The sequence below is a fragment of the Strongylocentrotus purpuratus genome, unplaced genomic scaffold (genome assembly GCF_000002235.5).
Source record: "Strongylocentrotus purpuratus isolate Spur 01 unplaced genomic scaffold, Spur_5.0 spur5_scaffold_3, whole genome shotgun sequence".
Taxonomy (NCBI): Eukaryota; Metazoa; Echinodermata; class Echinoidea; order Camarodonta; family Strongylocentrotidae; genus Strongylocentrotus; species Strongylocentrotus purpuratus.
The window spans coordinates 6,632,509-6,657,221 of record NW_022145609.1 but is presented as its reverse complement, the minus strand read 5'-3'; the positions used below and the strand labels follow the sequence as shown (position 1 = coordinate 6,657,221).

The 24,713-nt window shown below is 38.8% G+C and overlaps 2 protein-coding genes across 2 annotated transcripts; both read right to left on the bottom strand.

The window, feature by feature from the left end:
• Positions 1–5,006: 5,006 nt before the first annotated feature.
• LOC115928778 (ephrin type-A receptor 8-like) lies at positions 5,007–8,392 on the bottom strand. The gene is made up of 4 exons (XM_030996673.1): positions 8,305–8,392; positions 6,838–6,936; positions 5,749–6,042; positions 5,007–5,338 (listed from the first exon to the last, which is right to left on the bottom strand). Exons 1-4 carry the CDS (start codon positions 8,390–8,392, stop codon positions 5,007–5,009), a joined length of 813 nt encoding a protein of 270 aa, XP_030852533.1.
• A 1,169-nt stretch (positions 8,393–9,561) lies between these two features.
• LOC105437314 (angiopoietin-1 receptor-like) lies at positions 9,562–23,513 on the bottom strand. Its single transcript, XM_030996672.1, has 11 exons — positions 23,477–23,513; positions 22,168–22,416; positions 21,602–21,733; positions 20,801–20,953; positions 15,043–15,180; positions 14,160–14,198; positions 13,001–13,438; positions 11,554–11,868; positions 10,953–11,020; positions 10,301–10,532; positions 9,562–9,872 (listed from the first exon to the last, which is right to left on the bottom strand). The coding sequence occupies exons 1-11, from the start codon at positions 23,511–23,513 to the stop codon at positions 9,562–9,564; spliced, it is 2,112 nt and encodes a 703-aa protein (XP_030852532.1).
• Positions 23,514–24,713: the final 1,200 nt, after the last annotated feature.

Below are 24,713 nucleotides of genomic sequence, written 5' to 3'. Positions count from 1 at the left end.
GAGAGAGAGAGAGAGAAAGAGAGCGACTCGAAACAATAATTATTATTATTTTATTTTTTTTTTTTTGGGGGGGGGTCCAAAAGAGCTTTGTTATTGAGACTTGAATCGCCAACTGGTAAACTACAAAGAGAAGCTTATTTGACTCATCTGAAAATATTGGTTGGACAAAAGCCACAATTGTACCCATACTTCAGCATAGAAATGAACAGTTTGGTCATGAATTTACTCCTTCTCGTTCATATATTTAAACAAAAACATGTTTCCTTTAGAAATTGTTTAAATATAGTTATACATCAAGATTTCGATCCTATTTTAGCAATCGGATGAAACCATTCGGCGACATATTGCCGAAAATGTTCGCAGCAGTACTAGTTTAGAAAGTTCTTTTTCATTCAATGATCCATAATAGTTCACGTTTTGCATTAATCTAACAGAAAATACTGGTAACTTAATTTAGAAGAAAACAATAGTTGACAAAGAAGAGAACTCCAGAGAGAATGTTAGATCAATAATTAAAGTTCGAATACACAGAAACCATCATTAGATCTTCGTTTGAATTTTAGTTTTGAGGTTACCGTATATGATATTTTTCCACGGGGGTACCTCGGCTCCTTCCAGGTAATCAGCAAAGATTTTGATCTACTGGAAACAGCCACCTCCTGGGGCTCACTAGGAACTGTAAAGCAGGAAATAAGATTAATAATGAAGTAAATACAAGTCAATATTTGTATTCGATTTTCTTGTTAAGGGGTAGAAGCTTCACAAAAATTATAGCATTAACCAAACATTTTTGTTTCTCTTTCTTCTCTCTCCCTTTCTCTTTGCATTATTTTGCGCTGTATTTATGAAGGGAATATCAGTGATATAACATCTACTGTAGATCCGTGTCATTTGAATGAGAGGTTCAGTTTGAGATCAAAACTACATGCATTGGTCACTCTTGCAATACATGGTGAAAGGATTCATCATCTTTCACTTTTAGGTAGCCATGCAGTCATTCCTTGCTTACACTTAAATGATAACTGGATAATACTCGGGGATTATGGGATCTCTTGATGTCCAAACAAACACTCATGGTTAGTTACATCATGTACATGAACACTTCCATCTATTAACAAGTCCCGCCGCGGTACTAATGTCTTTTGGCAAGATATTAATCTACATTTGCCACACTCCACCCAGGTGAGGTTAATGGGTGCCCAGTAGGAAGACATTCCTGCAATGCTTGCGCACCTTTTCATGGTAGCTCAGCTAAAGCCGGGGGTAATTTAATGATTCCAGGGTCAGGGAGAACAGTTTGAACACTAATGAGGCTACCCTGGGTAAACAAGACATATTATTATTAACATTATCATTGACAAATCTTTCAAATATCAACAATTTCTTAAAAGTCTCTGCGATCGTGTTCTATGAACATGTCATTTTTGTATATGGTTTTGTTTACCACGTTACTCAACTTTTCTTTCTTTTTCTCCCTTTTTTCAATGGGGTAATAATATTTCTACAATAATTACTTTTATCTACATGGGGAATCATAGAAATGAGAATATGAATGTCGTACTTCCTTCAGATGTAATCCTGACAACGGGTGGGTCTGGGCTTGGGCTACCAAAACCTAAAATGCTCTCTGCCATGACCTGTATAATGAAATAAAAACAAGGTGATATAAAAGGGAGATGTAGAGCTGGAAATGACTTACAGATTAGAACAAATTATGTATAATTTAAAGATTGACCTTGAATGGATGGAAGGAAAAAATATGGACCTCCTGACTTTTTTTCATTTAACATGAATGGTTTATTATAAAAGCATTTCATCGGCAAGAATATTATACCAAGATGGTGTAATTTTTTGTTTTCACCATACTCATATTTCTTTTCTTTTTTCATATTCCTTAGAAAGTTCGGGAAACCTACAAATTGCTTCTCCTGGTTCTGTCCCGCGTCATTCTTTGAAAGACATCCGTTAATTTATATAATGGGCTGTCTTTAATATCGTGAAGCTTTACGTCTTTTAGTAATATCTTCACAACACATTTTACGGATGGATAATATTTTAAACCTTGAGTTCGTTATCATATTATTAATGAAAAAATAATGTACATCTTATTATTAATATACAGAATCCATTTACAAAACGCCTGCAAGAATCACACTTGCCTGAACGGAATAATTTGTGTCCCGCTGGAGATTGGGAATAATTGTGGAAAATCTGTAGTTAATGTCAGAGCACAGCCCGTCCCGACAATCGATGCCGAAGGTCTGAGGAGTAGCACCAACATCATCCGTCTCCCAGTAGAGAATGTAGTAACCTATTATCCTGCCTAGAGGAGGGTTCGGTGACATCCATTCTACTGTGATGCTCTCCTGGTCGGAAGATGGAAGTTTTACTCCGATTGGTGGCGCTGGCTCTTTAATGTACATATCATAGAGAAAATTCGTAGGATAATTATGAACGAAACAACTCAATGATCTATCACTGACACGTTGGAATAAGTATAAAATAGATGTTTCGTTTTCTGTCGAAAAAAACATTGAATAATTATAACTTTGACTGTGCTTTTGAAAGGAGCAAAATATTTCGAAGCAATAATATTGTCTTTTTTTACTCGCATATTGTACACAAGCACACTCAGAATCAGTAACCCATCTTGGACAGCTGTCAATAAGGGTTTTGGGTGCACGAAATCTAGAATTCAAGATTACTCCATTACGTCTTATTTATGACTGGAAATAAATACTTAATTAGGTTTCCATTGATTTTAAAAGAGGAGGGTATACAAAAAAGGGGCGAATAATGTAACAACAAAACAAATTAAAGATTTGTACAAGTACATGTTCGCATAACATTAGTTCCTGTATATGATCAATTCCAAACTGTTGATTACAAAATGATTTGTATCAGAGTTGTATTTCTGGTTCTGTAGATACACCGTTGACATTGTAAACAAATATATATTTTGGAAATAGGTATAATTTTCGTCGTTAGCAAAATAGAACTAGAAGACATGCATTTTGAGACCTACTTGATTCATCTGTCTGTGCCCAAATCGCTGGACCATACTCCCCTGCTAGTTCATAGTTCCAAGCTCTGATCCTAATCCTGTAGATCGAATAGGGGATGAGGTCAAATATCTCAAATAGCTCAGGTCCTGCGCTAGCTGACACATTACCATGATAAACCACGTCTCCTGGAAATGAACAACAGGAATAATGATAACGGCTTCGAATAAAGCGCTCATATCCATTACACAGTGACGTTCATGGCCCTTATACAATATTATCCTGCTTATAGCCGAGCCGCCAAAGTAACTAGCACTCAGGCATATCAGATACATTTACAATTGTGTTCAAAGTGGCAAAAGTAACGTCTTGCTAAAGTACATTAGTGCCGTGCTGGGATTTGAACCCCGTACCTTGTGGTCTACAGTCTGGCGACTTATCCATTAGACTACTACACAACCTCTACGAAACACCAAGCGTCAATTTTACTCAGGAGTATAAAACTAGTACCTCGAAGACATAAAGAAGCTAGGTTACATGTTTTTTGAAGGAAAGCTGAAAATTGTATCGAACAAAATTGTATGGACTCTTCTACACCTAAGGTTATATTGTATTGTATTGTATTTATTTTCCTTCATTTAAAAAACATCAACAAATATACATTTACAATCATAAAGACACACTTATAAAAAGGAAGACGGAGGGATGGTTCTACTCAGCGTTGTTAGCATAACAACGCTGATTTACAGGGGGGTCCCTATACACATAGAAAACATGAAAATAGATACAGAAGTACAGAAGTAAGGAAAACTTACAGCAAAATAAGAACTTACAATAATGATAAGAGCAAATTGGAGTAAAACAAGAAAAGGGAGAGAAATATTTACGATATATACAAGGGAGAAAGCTAGACAACCTCTTTAGTCCTCGACTAGGTTTCAATTCCCTCTTTCCTCTTTAGGTTTTACTACGTTACCTGTAGAATTGGAGAGCATAACTTCGTAGCTTGAGATTGGTCCTTTCCGATCACTACATTCTGGTTTCTCCCAAGTGAAGACAATACTACGTTTCTTGATGGAAGTGGACTGAATATTAGTTGGAGGACCAGTAGGATCTGTAAAATAAAAATGGAAAACTCATTCTCATTCATTTTCCTTAGTATTCAATGTTGACCTCATTTACATTTCTTTAATATCAGCTAATGTACATGTTCAGCGAGTTCATAATCTCGTTCTTTGTGTTCGTAACCATTCTCTCACCCCTGTAGTATATTTTTTTTTATAATTCTCAGTTTGATTTTTGTTTTTCTGAACTGAATTTTCAGGCCAGCTTATTTCATTTAATATATTCTCCCATGATATTTTGCAAGGGTTCATATTCAAAGTGTATTCATTCAACTACGAGTTTAGATTATGGTTCTCCTTCTGTTCGAATTTGTCAGATAAGGAATTGACCTAACTCTAGCGTCGTGTCAGGGGCGGATCTAGGGGGGGGGGGGTCGGCGGTTTAACCCCCCCCCCCCCTTTGGGCTGCAAAGTGAGAAAGAAAAAAAATAAGTAAAACATTTTTTTTTAAATTGAAATATCGGGGGCAATGTTTTTGTAATGCTCACTACACCCCCCCCCCCTACTGAGCGAAATATCGGCCGGCACGATTTTCAAATTTCAGCCCCCCCCCCCCCCCCCCTCTTGGAAAATCCTGGATCCGCCACTGGATCACCTCCTCCCCTCCCCCTTAGCAAAGAGCTAGATCCTCCCCTGCGTGTAAAGTAGATATTGATATTGTAATTGGTGTAGCGGTACTTTCAGCTTTCTGTCTTTCTCCTACAACTGACTCAGACGGACCGCAGTTAGAAAGTGATTTTGGTTTTTCGTATTGTGACGGTAAAGGTCTGTTCCCAGATGTAAATAATATAGGTGATTGATGCATACCCCTACACAAACCCTCATACTTACACCATAAACACACACCCTCACCCTCTCCTACGTACATGAACACACAATACTAACATAAATATCCTGTAGTAGCTGCTCGGGAATCCGAATCACCGTAACCGCTACTGGTTCCGCCTCTCACGAACACCATGTACTCAGAGTTGGGACGCAACTCCAGGACATTGAAGGTGAAAGTTGAACCATTGACAGTTCCTGCTACATTCATTCTAGGATCACTCGGGGCATCCTCACACATATCGCCTTGACGAACATAGTACTTGATTTCATAATGCGTAGGCTGGCATGGAGGTGAGGAAGGAGGTTGCCATGATACTGTTAGACCAGTAGTGCCACTGTCTTCCTGATATGTGGTAAGCTCTGTAATAACTGGCATTCCAGGAGCTGATAAGTGTATAGAAAGGAAGGAATAAACATTTCATTCGGGCTAATTCAGGTTTCCTATAATGAATTGACTATACTGTGATCATACTAAATCTAATCACCATCTTTAGAATATGTATTGACTTCAATTAATTTCGTTTTTTCTGATGTATGTTATATTTGTATTATCCACGAGCCAGTACTAGGCTAGCAGTAACAGCTATCTACCTATCTTGAAGCAACGTCAAGAGATGGACTGTATCAAAGCCGATTTGCATTGGACTTAGAAACACACAGTTTCCCATACTTTCCCTTGGAAACAAATACTCTTTAATCGCCAATAGATTAATGTGTACAACGGAAGAATTGCACAATTCATGTCTTTATAACCAATACACATATACGGTAGGCCTATATCTCATTTATCAAACCTGATATATTAGTCATTGCCATTTCCATATGCCATGCACTCCTTCTGAGCTGGGTAGTAACTACTCTTATTCTGAAGCGATATTCTGTGCAAGCATCAAGGCCAGGTATTAGTCCATAGTTTCTTCGGATAGTCGTTGGATACCGGACATATCTATCCCCACCAGTAGGATCATAGAGATCGTATTCATAGCCATACAAAGCACCATGTAGGCTTTCACAAGAGGGTTCCTCCCACACAAAGCGCAAGGAACTGGCAGTAGAGGTGTACGACACTGACTCGATGGCAGAGGGGTCTGTGTATAAAACCAAAGCGTTGAATGATAAATAACATAGTAAATGTAAGTATTTGTAAAAGGTCAATCGCAAACAGGTGTACTAACTTGAACGATAAACAAAAATAGAAGTTATCATTACGGAAAGTGACAATATTTCTCTAATAATTTAGAATCTCATCAATAACAATCATAACAACAAACGTAGTAGGGTCTTGGTCTTCCCGGGCCTACAGAACACCACAGAGGGTAGGCGTACACGAGGACAAACTAATGGTTCGATACGTATTTTATTAAGTGGAATACTTGTCATGCCAGGCTTTTACTACGACATTTAGTATTCCGTGGCGAATTTCGGGAGTGTGGTTAAAGAAACTGGAAAATTTAAGGTTACTTTCAAATGATTTAACAGTTACAAATCACTTTAAACGGTTCTGCATTTGCCCTTTGTCTTATATTTATAAAAGGGGTTATGATAATTTGCATTAAAATAAATCTTGAACCCTTGAGAGTATACTGTATAAAAACTATATCTTTTATTGGGGCGCGAGATTTCGGGACCTGAAGGAAGATACGCGATGAGCAAGGCAACCAAGCTTTAGAAACTTTTACATTTTGAACCTTAGTACAACAAATATTTCTAAAGCAAATTTGTTATGCAAATAAAGAGTTTATATTATCATATTTGTCTTCTCTTTATACCCTTACTCTTTCTCTTTTGTGTGTTTTGCGGTCCCTTCAAGTGCCATCCGGAGCAAGTGCCCCTCCCTCCTCAAAGATACGCCAACGCTAGTATTAACATAATTGTTTACATACCTCCATCTCGTGTGTCTCCGCTAACATTCATAGGTAGGCTCTCCGCTCTCCTTATCACAGGTATGATGGAGATGTTATAAGTGGCGTAATATTCCAAGTCTAAAAGGTATTCGGAGACATATGTGGTATTTGATGTGACGTTAAGTTCGAGGACTGGGGCATCTATTACAGGAACATCTTGACATGCCTTACGTGAGATGAGTTGATATGATAATCTGTAGTAATCCACATCGCATTGAGACGGAACACTCCACTGAACTCCTAGTTGATTCCCAGTTGCATAAGCGTATGCACTTGTGACTTTATTCAACACAAACAGAGAAAAATAAAGGAGAATTTTTAATCTTGCGAAATATCGTACATCTCAGGAAGGCGGTTTGTGTTCTAGAAGGGTAACATTACACCGACCAAATACCATGAGACAGAAAACCGCATACCAGTCGTGCATCTCCCTTTTATTACATTTTCGTGGACTTCCGAGCTTAATTTTCTCTGTAGACAAAGAAGAAAATAAAAATAATCATGTTTACCTGTGTAAAGATTGAACATTTTTTTTTACCTACTTCTGGTTTAAAGTTACAGAATGTTTTAACTTATACATATAGGATGTTGTTGATTGCAGTGAACATAGGAGTTCGAAGCCTGTATATAGCTGGGTTATATATTGGAGCGCCTTAAGCCTCATAATGCGGAGGACAAAGCGTAATACAAGAAACAGATTTGATCTGTTTCTATTTTGTTATCCTTTACTTGGACCCTTTTTTAATTGATATCTGTAAACTCTCTAGTCAATACAGGGTCCATATCTGATCCACCGTTGATTATTGTAATTATTAATAAAATCATAATGCATGACGTATTTAAATACCAAATAAAAAGAGATTTACATATTAAGTCGAGAATACCCGCCCCCGTACTAATATTTTAATGTGTGAAATTCTTTATGAAAATTCCTCGAATAGTTCTTCGCCAATAAAACTTAATGACTGAAAATTAAAGAAATGAAAATTTAAAAAACGACACTTTGTAATGGGGGTAAAATATATTAATCCCTCCGTGAAAATCCCTAAATGTCTCAAAGATATAATGTTGTGCATGTACATGCATATGGACATTATGTTGCCAAGGAAACCTTTGTATCACTATATTAGGAATATGGATCTCTCCCACAAATACACTGTATTATTCAAATACGCTCTTTTAAAACGAAATGTATATAATAAGAATACATGACAATTCTATTTGACATCAGAAAGGTGATTCTAAAAAGTATTATCGTTGTACTATTTTATCCCCCCCCCCCCCCCCACTCCCGATATCTCTGGTAAAGGTGTACCTTTCGCGCGACAAAGTCCTGTCCGTATTGACTTTCACGCCGGAGATAGGGGTATGCTTTCAAAGGGAGGGAACAAGCAAACGCATACTCTAAATAACACTGAGTGGGGGAGGCTGGTATTTAACACTTACAAGTAACTCCTGTTACACCAATAGCATAAGACGCTTTTTCAGTAGTTAGCACGTCACGGTTTCTGGCATATATATTCAGTTCATACATCGTGCATGCCTCAAGATCATTGAACTCTATTGATGAGAATGAAAAGTCATCATCCAAGTACGTGCTCCCAGCAGGTAAAAACACTCTGTCACCATTCTTGTAGATTCTTGGATAGTAGTACCAGAACACTCCATTCACATTTCCACAGTTGAGAGGTTGCCAGGTGAATCCTAATCGTGTTGGAGACGTCCTTTCTGGATTAACCCTGACATGTGTAATGTTGGATGGTGCTAAAGAGAAGCAAAATGAGAGAACATATGTAAATCAAACTTGACGTGTTGTTTGCTTACGTAGTTAGGCTAGCGTGAAGGTTGAAGGAAGTATACATCGCCACTAAACTGTACCATTCATAATTTGCATAAAGCATAAGTCTTGAAAATTATACTTCAACACCGATGCGTACGGTATATGAAGGGAATATAATGCATATATTGACTGGTAGGTTGTATCAGGCGCGTACGCAGGGGGGGGGGGTTTGGGGGGTTAAACCCCCCCTTTGGTATTTTTATGTGTATAAACCCCCCCCCCCCCCCCCCCAAATTTTTTTGTTTTGTTTTAATTATTAAAAAAAAAAAAAAAAAAAAAAAAAAAAATTATTAAACCCCATGAATGACCTAAAACAGGTGACCTTACCCCCCCCCCCCCGCTTATTCAGCGGTCGGGTGAGTCGTTGCGATTTTTTGGAGACCAAAAAAAAAAAAAAATGTGTCCTCTTACCCCCCCCCCCCCCCCCCCCCCCCCCCCCCCCCCCGCTTATTCAGCGGTCGGCTGAGTCGCTGCGAAATTTTCGGCCCGATTTATGAATGTTAAAACCCCCCCCCCCCCCCCCCCCTTGAAAAAATCCTGCGTACGCGCCTGGGTTGTATAATATAACATTTTTGGACTACCTAAGGGAATTATATTTTCAAATGGGTTTTTTTTCACGGAGCGCGCAGCGCTGAGGGGAATGGAACACGTGGGAAAATGCCCTCTTGCTAACCAGGAGTAAAATAATGTATGTTGATAACAACCCTTGAAATCAATATCACGTGACAAACTTTGGACCAATCGCAACTTTGTTTCTGTAAGATATATCCAATATTCATAATTACAACACGGATAACAAAGTATATCACCTTGTACATGTCTTGAAACTGCTATGGAGAAAGGATATTTTGATTATTTGTTCATTACTCACGTCCCGGCCTGGTATCTGAATAGCCCATCGTGGGTTCACTCTGCCCGGCACCATTTACAGCTGTAACGGCGATCTTGTATCGCGAGTAAGGCTCCAACCCCACTAGATTATTGTATTGTTTGACGTTGGTGTTCACTTCAAACTCTGTTGGGGTGGTTTCTAGTGAGGAGCAGGCAAGCTTCTGATAGAGACTGTATCGTATAATATAGTAGTCAGGGGAGCATGGACTTGATGACGTTTCCCAGCTGACTTCAATTTCTGTGGTTGAAGGTGACATCTGTAGGGCTTCTACACTTGCGGGTCCTGGAAATGAATTTGAAATATACAGGTAAACGGAACTTGAAATTTGCAAATTGAAAGAAAATGTTATGAAAACAAATTGAAGGTCGTTAAATGTATGAGTGATGATAGCATTGAGACCATATTTGACTACCACGTACTTCTGAAATGTCCGCGCATGGCAGACCTGTTTTCCTAAAAGTTACAAAATAATTAAATGATGTGCATTTCACTTTTAGCGTAGTGATATAGTATTTCTGGTAAATTGTCTATCATCTCTCAAGATATAAGATATAAGATATGAGATATGAGGTATTGTGAATGAATGAATGAATGAATGAATTACAGCCCAAGCGAAACAGTTTGTATAACTCTTACCAATAAAGTTTAACCTTTCCAACTCCTATATCTATATATATATATATATATACGAGAAAAAAAAATATTCTTACGTATCAAAGACGTGCTCACTGAGAATAATTCTGAAGAGATCCCCAACTCGTCTTTGTTTCTAAATGCTGCGTTGATGTTATACGTAGTACAATCCGCAAGCTCTCCCATGTTAGCAGTAATCGGCGTAGCATCAAATGTCAAGGTTCGCGGAAAGCCATTTTGTCCTTCGGTGCTAACATTGATTTCTAATCTAGAAAGGGCACTGCATCCCCATGATCCCTCTGGTATTACCTGATAGTAATATGTATAGGAAAAAATTTAATAGTGCGCCAATTTGACAAATTAGCGAAATGTAAAATTACCACATTTACCGTCAAACCGTAGATTTTCAAAATAATCCGGACAAATCTTCATTGATGATTTATTATGTTTTATATAATTATACAGAGTAAACATACAAAACGCTTTATCCAAACTAATTAATGTAAAAAATGATACTTCGAGAGGACTTTTTGCAATGTGTATCTCTGTGTATTTTAAATTGAAGTATTTGGATCCGTTTATAAGCGCTCATACTGAAAAGTTAAATCCTTTTTTTTTCTTCTTCCAATTAAGCAAATTTTAATTATTGAATGAAGTAAATTGAACTGAAATGTGCTTCTTGATAGTGATAATAAGAAATTAAATGCATTGAAATCATTCTTAGCTCACCTCCCAATCCAAAGTGATGAATGTTTGACCTCTTTTTCTCACAGATAAAACAGGCGCCTGAGAAGGTGCTGCAAAAAGGATTACAACAAAAACGAAGACAATTAAGTTGTAATTCAGTTGCTGGTTAATACAAATAACTATACAATATTCATGTCACGTGAATATTGTACTGTCTACAAATTATTTTGCCTTTAGGATGAATTCACTACAGTGAGTCCATATTTCCCAGCCTCACATTTGAGAGCGGGAAATTTAACAATCAAAACTTTTAAAGAATGCAATGTAATATAGGTTTTTGGAACGTCGAAGGATCACTGTTTAGGTTCTAATGGTCAGGAGAGAAAAGGTTATCATAACTTATGATAATGTCGCTTATATATTTGCTATTATTAATAACTTTTCAGCTCCAGAAATGAAAATGGCGGAACCTGTTAGGTAAACGCTTTGTTAAGAGCTTTAGTCTTCATCATCTTTGTAAACAAAAATTGACAACAGATAAATTGAACTCATTTAACTTACTGAAGCCACCATTAATTTTCAATGATATACTTGACCGAAATCTCAATCTTAAGTTGTTATGATACAAATCTACTGCTCCTACCAGTACACTTTGTCCTAGCTGTTGCTACGGAGCTGTACATCCCCTCACCCGCTGGCCCCTCTCTCGAAGCAGTCACTCTGAAATCATACTCTGTGTCCCGTGTCAAATTAGTGATCGTGAAAGTTGTATCTCTGATGAGATCTCTTGAAGCCCTAGCTATGTCAGCCTGTCCGGGTGTGTTGTAGTAGACTCGATATCCAATCACTGGCCCATCACCATGATCATTATTCTCATTCCAAGGTGTCCATCGTATGGTGATCGAGTAAGAGGTCATCTCTTGGACGAGTATGTTAGATTCAACAAAGCTTGGAGGTTCTGATAGAACGTAAATTGAGTAAAAAAAAACATTTGTATGGAGCCATCCAAATTGTAAGACTACATATTTAAAGCCCAACTGTACTACTTGTAGCAACTTGCCCCCTCTATATAGAAAACAATGCCTAAAGCTATGGTCACATCACCTAAAAGTAGCCTGCTCGGCGGCCGGGCGGCGAGTTTTGAGCCAATTTCGCCAAGGCATTGAGCGGCGGCCACCCGGGCACCGCTTGTGTTTAGGGCATCGCTCGGTCGCTGCTGAAATTTTAGCGCGGAGTTAAAATTCGAGCGGCACCTGCTCACTTTCACTCGCCGCCTAAAGTATGCCCGGGCGGTCACCGTCCAGGCACCGATGTTCGCCGTCGAGCAATTTAGGTCAAAAATCGAAGAAGCTAGGTCATAGGCTGATGCGCGTTCGCCGCCCGGTCGCCGCCCGGTCGCCGCTGGGAGATCAGTCGGTCACTGGGCGGCGAGTTCAAAATCGGTCAGCAACCTTTGACCAAGCGGCTTTGATTTTTGACCCAAATCGCTCGACGGCGAACGCTCGATTAGGTCGGTGTCCGGGCGGCGAACGCCCGGGCACCGAGCGTATTTTGGCGCCCCGTCGATCACCGGCCGGCTGCCGGGAAATTTCCCTAAAATTAGCCGGTGGCCGGTGGGAGACCGGTCGGGTATCGATGGGTCACTGCCGGGACGCCGCGTGGAGAAGCTTTCCGATTTCGCCCAGTTTTGACCTAAAATTGACCGGCCACCGACGGGAAATCGACAGGGCACCGCCCAGGCATCGCTGGGGCTCTACAGCCTGCTCGACTTTTCAAAAAAAAATCGTTGGGCGATGCCTAAATTCCAGCGGTGACCGAGCAGGCTACTTTTTCTCATGTTAATTGAGAGCTGAGTTGATGAGATAGCCACCTGTCACATGGAAACCATTTTAAAGACAGAAAAGGCAATATAAAAAGTGACAAATTGTGTTTATTATTTTTGTATTCATTGTTTGTGACGTACATGGAGATGTACAAGGCATTTTAAATTCCAGTCGTATTAACAATGAATGTTTACACAGGACGCTAAGCTCTTGTCAGTAAATCGTAGCAAAAAAATAGGTATGCTGTTATGGTTCAGAATTACTCACCATAAACAGAGACAGCCAGATATTTCGAGACACTTTCCCCGCCCGGTATGCGCAAAAGACACATGAAATTCTGAGGGACTTCATCCAGACTCACGATAACCTGGTACCGGGATGTCCTGGTTGATTCATAGACAGTGCTCTCCAGAAGGACAATCCCTTCATCTTCACCGGCTGCATGGGTGACGCTGATGTTTTCAGAGGTCGGTGGAGGGGATCCTGTCACGACACAAACCAATGTTGTAGGTTCGCCATTGTTAACCTTGGTGTAGAAGAAGCTCGCTATAGCAGAAGAAGAATCAGGCTGTGGAGGGATGGTAGTGGTAGCAGGAGTGGGAGCAGTAGTACTAGTAGAAGCTTGAGTTGTAGCATAAGTGGTTTCAACGATGGGGATGGTTGCAGAAGTGATACTAGAACTTGCCGATTTCGTACCGGGAATCGCTAAACATGTAGATGAGGAGAAGAGGAAACATTTTTAAATACCTGATTTTACGCCTTACGCACGCACGCACATTCTCTTTACCCACACAAGCTTATACATGTTTAAATAACATAATCATAGAAATCTAGGTATTCTGATCCAATAATGGCCAGTAGCAGTTTCGCTGGACAGTTATATTTTTAGTCTTTATTTATGTCCCCTTGAAAACATATCAATCTCTTTCTATCGCAGCAGAGATGGTAATGCCTCTCTTTTTTTTTGTACATAACTCGTTCAGACATTTAGCGGTAAACTGAAGTAGTTTTGTTGTTGTTTTGATGACGTAAAGTGTAATAAACTTCACATCTCTGTATCTTAAACGCAGAGCTCAAAATAAGCACAGGGCCTCTGTTATTCAGACTCTTATTCATATCTATTTCTCCTTGTGCACCTCTGAATAGAAGTTCTAAGTTGATGGCGCAGTACAACTGCCTATTATTTGTACTATTATAATTACTATCAGTAGCCGTAGTAGTAGTTGTTGTAGTAGAATTGTAGTGGCATTAGTAGTAGTTGTAGTAGTAGTTGTTTTTAAATAGTTAATGTTATTATTATTTGTTGCTCGCCATTGAGATTTATTGACACCTTATACAACAAAAAAGGCATCTGAGGTTTTCGGCTTAATAATTATCTTAACACGCCTTTATTATTATGTTGAACTATTAACCCATGTGAGCTTACATGCATCATCGTCAACGTCCTGAATGGGGGATCTTCGAACTGTAAAAAAAGGGAAACGATAACAAACAAGGGAATTAACACTCGTCCTCTCGTCCAACCAACACGTCTGACAAGGTTCAAATTTACCACTTTGGAAAAAACAATAACTGTTCAAAATACGATGCTTTTAAGAATATAGCTTTTAACTGACGAGCACGTACTTGATAATATCATAATAGGACTTCCAGTTTGTCTAACAATTGATGTGCAGAAATCTTAATCTTAATACTAAATATCCGGCTCTCAAAGGTTCACCTACAAGTGTAGTTACGATTAAATATCAAGACACGAGAGCAGACTATATGATCGTATAAGCAAAATAATTAAACTCTTTAGGACCATTCCGATCTATATATCTATCACCAAGAACGCTTCGATTGCATGTGCATTAACATACATAATTATTCACAAGACAATCAGAGGTTCTTAATAAAAACCTAAAGTATATACTGAATGTACATAGTTAAACTTAAGAGGAGCTGCTAATGATGATATGTAGCCTTTGGTCTACCTATGTTCATGTTTGATATAAATGACAAAATTAACTTAGATCGAGATTAAAATCTGCATGGATTGGAAGACAAGTTCCATTGTGCAACTCAGCATTATAGAAAAAAACAGGGAATAAGTGTCAAATGATAACTTACTGTAAATCTAGCCACGAATCAGCTGGAACTAGTAACATGTTTAATCAAAGAAGGTTTTGACAAGCGCAAGAAATAATAAAGGACGAAATTGATTTATGCTCTTCAATCACGATGTGTTTATTCTGTGATATTATTGAATATAAAACAAACTTTTAAAAACCTTACTATGAAAACTGACTGTTTGAAAAATAAATCACCTTGACAGTTGACACCAGTCCAGCCTTCTTGACACGCAGTCCCATCAATACATTCTCCTGTATCATTGGTACATATGTTAGGTGAAGAGCAGTGGCACTCTTGCAAACAATTGGCTCCATACGTTCCTGGGTTACATTCTTTAAAAAAGTCATGGGGATTGATAAGATAATAGAAGACAAGAAACAGCATTAGGAAGTAGGCCTAATGTGTTTTTTAATCATCAATATTTCACATTGAGGTTTCTAGGACACCTACACACTGCACACCCACCCCGGAAAACAACCCCCAGTCAACTACCTCCTAGGATATCTACCCCCTTGAATAACTACCCCTAGGGTTACCACCCCTAGGGTAACCACCCTCTAGGACTAATACCCCGGAAAAACTACCCCCTAGACCAACTTCCCCCGGGCAACTACCCCCAGACAACTACCCCCTACGACAACTATCCTCTAGGACAACTACCCATGGACAACTATCCTAGGGTTGGTTATCCGGGGGCAGTCATTCAGGGGGTAGTTGTCCTAGTGGTTAGTTGTCTATTTATTTATTTATTTATTTATTTCATTTCCAGGCAAGATGATAACATACAAAATATCACAAGGTTAACAAATGATAGAACATACTGTAAACATAATGATATTTAGCACCAGCCAATGCCTGAGGATCACCTAAAAGAATTAAAAAAATTCTGTCGAGAGGCTCTCCACATTGGCTGGTGCATACATAAAACAAAATATAAAGATAAGGTCAACATAATTTATAAATGAATGTGTAACTAAAACTAACGGTAATATACATGTAGATCAAATACTATTAGGATTATTTTAAAGAAGGATTCGAAAAAGAGCTGTTCAAACTATGCATGTATGATAAATGCAGAAAATTGTCTGTTTATACAGTCATGTGGATACGGTAATATTGGAAATTAGCAAAACTGTATAACATTATGAATTTGAGTTGATTTGATTTGAAGTTATCCAAATTATGGAAAATTATTATTGATGATTGAAAGTTATCCAAATTGGGAGACATTATTATCGATTTATAGACAAATTTAAAATACATAGTAATCAAAGGTAGAAGAATGTGATAGAACACATTGATAGAGGAAGTACATTAAATAAGAACTTAATAATAACAACATATGCATTAAGAAATCAATAAAACATATCAAAATGCAGAAAACTGTCTGTTTATACAGTCATAGTGAGAAGGATGTGATAGGACACATTGATAGAGAAAGTACATTAAATAAGAACATAATAATAACAACATACGCATTAAGAAATCAATAATACATATCAAAATGCAGAAACTGTCTGTTTATACAGTCATATATGGATACGGTAATATTGGAAGTTAGAAAAACTGTATAACATTATTATTAATAATTTGATTTCATTTGAAGTTATCCAAGTTATGGAAAAATATTATTGATATGATTGGAAGTTTTACAAATTGTGGAACATTATTATTGATACATTGTATGTTTGGAATTTATCAAAATTGGGGAACATTATTATTGATTCCTATACAAATTAAAAAGACATAGTAATCAAAGTAAGAATGATGTGATAGAATACATTGATAGAGAACGTACATTAAATACGAACTTGATAATAACGACATACGCATTAAGAAATCAATAATACATATCAAAGTGTGAGTTATTCTATGATAGAGAAGAAAAGAATAAGGGGGAAAAAAAGAAAGAAAAAAAAAAAAAAGCAAGCTAGTATGCTTCTACAAGGGGAGGCAATTCAAATAGGAACTTTCGGAGCACATTCAGAAAAGGAAGGACATTGGTACCAAGACACAAGTCTCTGTCTTCCTCAGAGAGGTGTTCCCAAAATCTGGGAAAAACATAAAAACAAGAAAATCTCAAGCTATTGCATCTTGCTAATTCATGATTGAAAACAAGTGTATGGATTCTTCTATGACTTGGGACTGGTAGCATATATTCAGGCATGTCATTAATTCTGTGTAAGCTCTTAATTACAAATGACATTGATAGGTACACAAGTCTGTTATACAGAGGGGGCATGTTAAGGCGAGACAGTCGTTCCGTGTATGATAAGGAATTAGCAACTTCGTAAGGGAAACAGAATCGGGTAAAACGCCTTTGAACAGCCTCGATAGCTCTGATATGGTTCTTTTGATGAGGGAGCCATGCTGGTATGCCGTACTCAATCACAGGTCGACATAATGAACAAAAGAGTTTTGTGAGAATAGCTGAGTTTCTAGATTTTACGGTACGTCGGATAAACCCACAGAGCATAGAACATCTGTTAATAACACATTGAATATGGTTTTTCCAACTCAGATCTCGCGAAAAAGTAAGTCCTAAATATTTATACGACTGAACTACATCTAAAGGATTTCCGTCAGTGGAGTAAACAGTAGTAATTAATTTACGGGATCTAGTTATGTGCATGACTTTGCACTTAGATGAGTTCAGGACCATGCCATTGTCAATACACCACACAAGTATATTATTCAAGTCAGTTTGCAATAAATTCGGGTCATTGTCGGTATAAATTTCCCGATACAACACTGTGTCATCAGCATATTGTGGGAGGGGGGATGAAACAGTGTCAGGTAAGTCGGCTGTAAAATAATTAAACAAGATCGGTCCAATAACGGAACCCTGTGGCACACCGGAAGGAACTTGTTTCCAATCCGATTTTACCCCTTCAAACAAGACACACTGTTGTCGATCTGAGAGAAAAGAACGTATCCAACAAAGCAATTTGCCGCAAACGCCATAATTGTGCAGTTTCTGAATAAGTTTGAAATGATTTACCTTGTCAAAAGCTTTGGACCAGTCCAAGAAAATTGCATCAACTCTTGGCGGCTTGGACTGGTCCAAAGCTTTTGCCCAATTTGAAAAGAGGGTGACGGCTTGTGTTGTACATGACCGCTTCGGGAGGAAACCGTGTTGGGAATCAGGAATGATCTTGTAACTTTGTGAATGACTCAGAAGCTTAACCACAATTAGGCGTTCAAGCATTTTACAAGGTATTGAGCAAAGCGATATAGGGCGATAATTTTCAATCCGTTTACGGTCACCGCTCTTGTGGAGCGGAGTCACGTAAGCTAGTCTCCAAGACCTGGGTACCGAACCAAGCTTCAGACTTAAATTGAAGATTTTTGTTAGGATTGGAGTAATAGCAACGTCAGCAAGTTTGAGAAAGTTTGGGGATATGCCATCAGGACCAGGGGGCTTGTTAACTTTCAATCTTACTATTTCCCTAAGAACATCTCCCTCACTTATCTCAAAACCTTTCAGAGGGGTCATTCCAAAATGGGACACACACGACTCATAAACGTCATTCCCTGTTTCTGACTGTAGTGCAGAAAAATTTCCTACAAAATGATTGTTAAAAGCCTGCGCAATCATTGGTACAGATTCGACCTGTTCATCATTGTATGTAAAGGATGATACATTAGATTTCTTCCTTTGAGAGTTCACGAAAGACCAGAATCTTTTAGGATCACGAGCCGAATTCAAAGCCAAGGATTGCAGATAATCATTATAAGACTGTTTAGTAAGTCTGTTCATATCCTTGTTCAGTTTTTGAAATTTCTCCCATAATGATCTGTTATGTTTATCAGAAATCGCTTTGTGATAGGCACGTTTCTTTTTCCGGGAGAGATGAACGATGTCTGCGGTGATCCATGGCTTGCGTCGCCGACCTTTTGCCTGGACAGAGGGTACTACATCACTAACGGCCGCATGCAATAGCATTGTAAAGTTATCCCATGTGGCATCAATATCATTTTCATCGACGAAGAGGTCCCAAGGAATTGATTGAATTGATCTTTGAAAGTCATGTTTGTCTGCCTTGTGGAACTGCCAAAACGAGCGAGGCAGTGATTGCGTTCTAGAACAGAGTGTTAGGTCAAACTGAACTGAATCGTGATCACTCTTTCCAATACCTGGACCGGGGCAGATGTTAGCAATTAGATCAACGTTATTGCAAAACACAAGATCTAGGATAGAATCACGTTGGTTATTTCCTCGTCTTGTTGTGAACTGTACAAGTTGGGACAGACCAAAAGAGGAAGTAATATTCAGGACTTCATCAGAAATTTTGTTGAGCGCTATTGAGTTTCCATCTGTATCAGTGGAGAGATGTAGATTGAAATCACCAGTGAGAATAAGCGCTTTAAACTTGTGAATATGAGGAGCTATCCTATTGAGTGAAGAACTCAGAGCCTCACAGAAATGTTTAGGACTGGAAGAGGGAGGTCTGTACAGAGTTCCAAACAGGATTTTGCCCTGCCTATTAGGGAGAGTGATTTGCGTCCACAACAGCTCGCAAAATTTAGAGTTTGGATCATCATGCGGTATTTCAAAATCGTCACGACGCAAGGAATCAAGAGTTTTGTTGCAACCAAAGAGAACCCCTCCTCCATTACGGTTTCTGTCTCTCCTGAATATCTGATATTCAGGAGGAAGTATTTCGGTGTCAAGTATACAATCACTTAGCCATGTTTCTGTGATGAAGAAAATGTCTATGTTGTCAGTTACAGCAAGTGTCTTCAAATCAAGAACTTTGTTCACTATACTTCGGGCATTCAGAAGGGCGCAGTGAAATTCGCGTTTAGCGTCTTTACAGTTTTGCGGGCCAGGATTAGGGTGAATATCACCCGAAAGTTGTAACTGAAAAGTCGCTGAAGAATTCGGATAATAACAGATTCTTTTGCCATAGTGTCCACCAAAAGTAGTGTTTACAGTATCAAGTGGGAGCCTTGTGCTTTTGCTATGTATGTACAATGTATAGTAGCGTTCACATTCAGCACTTGCTTCACAAAGTTCCAAACACATCACACAAAAAAGCACAAAGGTGGTCAGCTTGACCAATTCCATTGTCAATGTTCTAGGTTCTTTGTGTCCTAAGAATGAACGGATGAGCGAACCTTTTTAGATACTCCACACTACAAGACTATATAGAACATGGCTACACTCACTGTCTCCAAGGAAATATTTGCACACAAGCTCACCTAGAAAATCGTTAAAACTAGGCCAAAAAGTCACCAAAAGTCACCAAAAGTTGTCCTGTTTGATCCTTGACCATATAAAAACACTTGGTCAACAACTCAAAATCACAGCACTTCCAAATGTACACACAAAACATGAGAAAGAAGGAGAGCAAATTTTCAAGTGATTTGTACACTCATGAAGACTTGTCCGGGGGTAATTTTCCTAGGGGTCGTTGTCCTAGGGGTAGTTGTCTGGGGGTTGTTGTCCGGGGTAGTTGTCCCCGGGGGTAGTCGTCCTAGAGGGTGGTTTCCCTAGGGGGTAATTGTCCTAGGGAGTAGTTGACTGGGATGGTTATCCGGGGGTGGATGTCCAGGAGGTAGGTGTCCGGATACGCACGGTGAGGGGCAGGCCCATGAACCCAAGGTACAACGATTATTGTTGCCTTGATATTAAATTTCGAGAATGAATCAAACAAAGCTTAAATAAATTGGTCAATGAGGTATCAAGGGTGCGTTTTGAATGCTTGGTAGATTTGGTTCCGCTAATTCGTTTGTTTTTTTTTTTATGTGAATTAGCTCCCGCTCACAAGTGCATTACAACGTCTTTAATACTTTTTAGACATATCTTTCTAACGATAAATATATTTAGCTCGATAACATTTATTTTTAACGTGGGTTTTAAAGCGATTATGTATTTTGGAGGTCTCTTATAGTATACATATTCGCTCAGGGATGATTCTATAATTTGATTTACATGATTATAAGTACCTGTCGTACAATCGATTCCCATGAATCCTGCTGCACAGGTGCATCCAAAGGGGTCTGGTAGGCAGAAGAGTTTACCCCGACACCCTGGACTGTGATCATCTAAGGTATCACAGGAAAAACTGCCATCCTGCCCAAACCGGTTGCTGCCCAGGACTGAAGATAAAGAGATAAGGATACAAATGCTTTCATCATAGAGTTTCTAGTATTATTCTATCGACATTGAGCTGATTTGATTCTGATTCGAGTGATAGCTTTATTGAAAAGAGTTTAAGGTATTGAACGATCAAAATGTACGAACTTGCCGATGAAACAATGCTGTTTTCTTAACCAAGGGTTTCATCGATTGAATCTGATTAATGAAAGATGATGTTGTTATGTTCATCACTATGCGTTAGAAGAGTATTACAGATTGAATCTTATTTCAAGCATGTATTTTACATGAAATCATTGTTTTCATTCACATCAAACAAATATTGAGCTGAATCCAAGACAAAAAATGGGTAAACTAAAAAATTATATAACTCGACATTTCGCTTCAGAAGCTTGGTGTCGAGACATATGGGTAGTCAGTGTGTGTGTGTGGGTGGGAGGGGGGGGCACAAGTTCATCCACTTTGAAAAAAAGGGTCATCCATGAAACTTAAAGGTCGAGACCTTAAACCTATACTCTTTATGAGTGTGTTCGTGCGTGTATGTGTGTGTATTTGTAAGTATGTGACTCTTTGTTTTGTTGTGTCCGTCTGTGCTACCCCCTCGCCCCCACCTTATTCTACAAGTATGTCTATGCCATTGTAAAACCTACCGTGTTCACATGTTGTCCCGTTGAAACCAGGAGGGCATACACACTCTCCTGAGTCTGCATCGCACTTGCCTCCATTGAGACACTCATTACAGGTATGTTCACATTCAGATCCCCAACGATGAGCTGGGCATCCTGTTTGAAGTAAACAGTATTAGTATTTCAAATGGAAGAAAAGAATCCAGCATCTAAATAATATCAGAAATAGATAACCGATATGCCAAGATGCATCGACATGCCTGCATTATAAATTTCTATCTGTAAATCCCCCGAACACATAATATAACAATTGTCAATATCAAATTTTCAATATGCTGAAATTATTGCTTTTTTTTAAAGGGAAAGGGAATCTATACCAAAAAAATATCATGTTAGTATGGAAACAGCCGTAAAAATATGCTGAAATCCACAAAACATAAATACATTTTTAGGACCTTTTGGATTAATTTCACTGATCTTTCGCTGACATCAATAATGTAGAATTATAATTACTTTTGTTGCAATGAAAGTTGCTTCGAAATAAGAGAATATGTAAGATACATGTACGAATAGGTAAACTATCAACTTACTGATGACATGAAGAAGGAATATTGCATTTCCTGCATCCCATCGGTTTCCAGCTACAAAACACTTATATACCCCAGCTTGGTTTAGCTGCACGTTCTCCAAGGTAAGACTCTGCTTTCTTCTACTGTCCGGTACAATAATATATCCCTTAAACCGCCACCGGAAGTCACCTGCATTGGTGGTGACAACATCGAGTGTAACATCTTCCCCCTCATGGACAGTCAACGTTGTCTGTTCAGGCAAGATTGCCGCTGTAAAGTAAATGGGAGTAATATGCCAGTACAAAAGATGGTCATGAAGTGCAAAAGCAGGTTTGGGGAAAATTTCTTCTGACAAAAGATATTTATTGTATGGGCAAACCTGAAGTCAGTGAAAGACTGTTTGATCTGTATAGGCCTACCGATTTGTAAGCATATGAATGGGGTCTTTTTCATACCTTTGCAGATATACGCTCGAGTATTATTGTAAATGTATGTATAGGCTTACATGTACATTTGGCGATTATTTAAGTCAATCATTATATTGAAGATGTCGTATTCTAGTAATAAAGTCACTGAAGTACATGGTACGGATTCGAATCTCTGTTACGGCAATACTTTCCTTTGGCAAGACATTAATCTATATTAGCCACTCTCCCCACTATGAAACAAATGGGTATTAAACCGGACCGGTGAGAATAAATCTGCCAATGCTTTTGGGCCTTACCATGGTTGCCCGGCTGAAGTGGGGGGGGGGGGGGATATGATTGCAGGCCATTGGGAAGAACAATATCGCAATTAACGAGGCTACCCTAAGACATAAAAGACCATATTACATAGTCAGGAAATGAGGAAAAAATGCTCAGAAAATGCATCTCGTGTTCATTTTAAAAGTTCAAAGATCTTCTTAAAATTATTTCCAGTTTTAGAGAATATTTTTTCTTTAGACCGGTGCTACTAGTTTTATGTTTCAAATAATAAGGAACGTCCAGAGGTGAATAAATATGGTCCCTGTGTTAATTTTTTTCTGAAAAAGGTGGCCCTCAGTTGGCTGCGCATGCTGATATTATGTTCCAAGAAACTGAAAAAACTTACAGCATTATCCATCAATTATTAACACCAACGAGATATATACAAGACCGACTGCAGACCCAGTAAACAAGTTACATTAAGCTACGGACAGAATCTCCCTGTTTTTCCAGGGTCTTTCCGAATTTCCATGGTCTGAAAATCGTTCGTACGGCATTCGTAGCAGTTCGTAATGGCATTTGTGACCGAGGCTTTACCTCCAGTGGCCCAAAACTGGACGGATTTCACAAATATTTATACTCACCATTGTGCATCAAGACAACAGTTGAAGAAGTACGCATGGTTCCTCCATATTCGAAAGCTGCATTGAATGCTCCTGATGCCTTGGTTTGATAGGACTGTTGGAATATTAGCTTTCTTATACGTTGACCTTCGTTTACTATGTTACTATAGTTTGGGAGACTAAAAGTATCAACGGTCCGGATAATTCGGTTAAACGTGATACTGTCTCTGATGCTTGCATCTTTCTGTCCTAGGTAGGCGCCGATATATTGATCACGTGTGTTGGGAGGATCCAGAAAAGGGTGATTGGTCACTAATGTCAGGTCTACGATCTCACCTAAACCGAAAAAAAACAATATTCAATAATAGATTTAATAGCATGCACATCTCAGCGAACTACGTAGCCCAAAATTTAGGCTTAAGCTACATGGAAAGTTACATAGTAGCTATTAGCTATTATTATGAATCTGAATCATTCATTAACATGCTCGCAGAAAGAGGCTTTAACACATAATTGACCGAAAATAGTACCGAAAAAACACGAAAGTAACTTGATCAACAATGCTTCTACCAGGGGTTCTTAATTTATTGGTAAGACGGACAAGAAATTTTTGAAATTACGTTTCGAGATACTGAGACTTTTGATAGTAAATAGCTATGTACTGAAAGGAGGCGGAACATTTTCAAAATAATCTTAGATCTGTCTTCATATCGCTGTTTGCGTGTTGCCTTTTGAATTCAGCTCAAAATGCGAAGTAAAACAACTTTTAAGTGTATTTAATTATTTTAGCTGCCCGCATGTGGCACCTGGGCTGCTGAGATCGATGCAGGGGTGAAAAGTCACACCCATCTTTCATGATTGAAGTACAATGACAAAGATAATTAAGTGACCATTAACAAAATGATAATGGAGTACCGAAGTGTGACGGGTGCTGGCAGGCGCGGATCCAGGGGGGGGCCGAGCGGGCCCCCCCCCCCCGCAAAAAAAAAAAAAAGGAGAGAGAAGAAAGGAAAAGAAGGGAAAGGGAAAGAAGAGAGAAAGGGAAAGAAAAAAGTGGAAGAAAAAAGAAAAGGGGAAAGAAGGAGATCGGGGGGGGGGGGGGCGAAAGAGCCTTGCCTCCCAGGCTGTTGACCCCCCCCCCCCCCCCCCCAATCAAAAAAATAAGAGAGAAGGAAGGAAAGGGAAAGAAAAAAGGAAAAGAGGAGATACTTGCGTACTGATGGGGGGGGGGGCTTGGCGGAAATCAAATTCAACAAAT

Excerpts from the sequence above, each read along its gene's own strand:
- LOC115928778 (XM_030996673.1), bottom strand. The coding sequence starts at position 8,392 with ATGTATGAACTGAATATATATGCCAGAAACCGTGACGTGCTAACTACT. Across the intron at positions 6,043-6,837 it reads CGGAGACACACGAGATGGAG|ACCCCTCTGCCATCGAGTCA; the intron begins GTATGTAAACAA and ends TTTTATACACAG. Across the intron at positions 5,339-5,748 it reads GGCAATGACTAATATATCAG|CTCCTGGAATGCCAGTTATT; the intron begins GTTTGATAAATG and ends TACACTTATCAG.
- LOC105437314 (XM_030996672.1), bottom strand. The coding sequence starts at position 23,513 with ATGCGTACTTCTTCAACTGTTGTCTTGATGCACAATG. Across the intron at positions 11,021-11,553 it reads AGCTAGGACAAAGTGTACTG|CACCTTCTCAGGCGCCTGTT; the intron begins GTAGGAGCAGTA and ends TCCTTTTTGCAG. Across the intron at positions 10,533-10,952 it reads TCATCACTTTGGATTGGGAG|GTAATACCAGAGGGATCATG; the intron begins GTGAGCTAAGAA and ends TATTACTATCAG.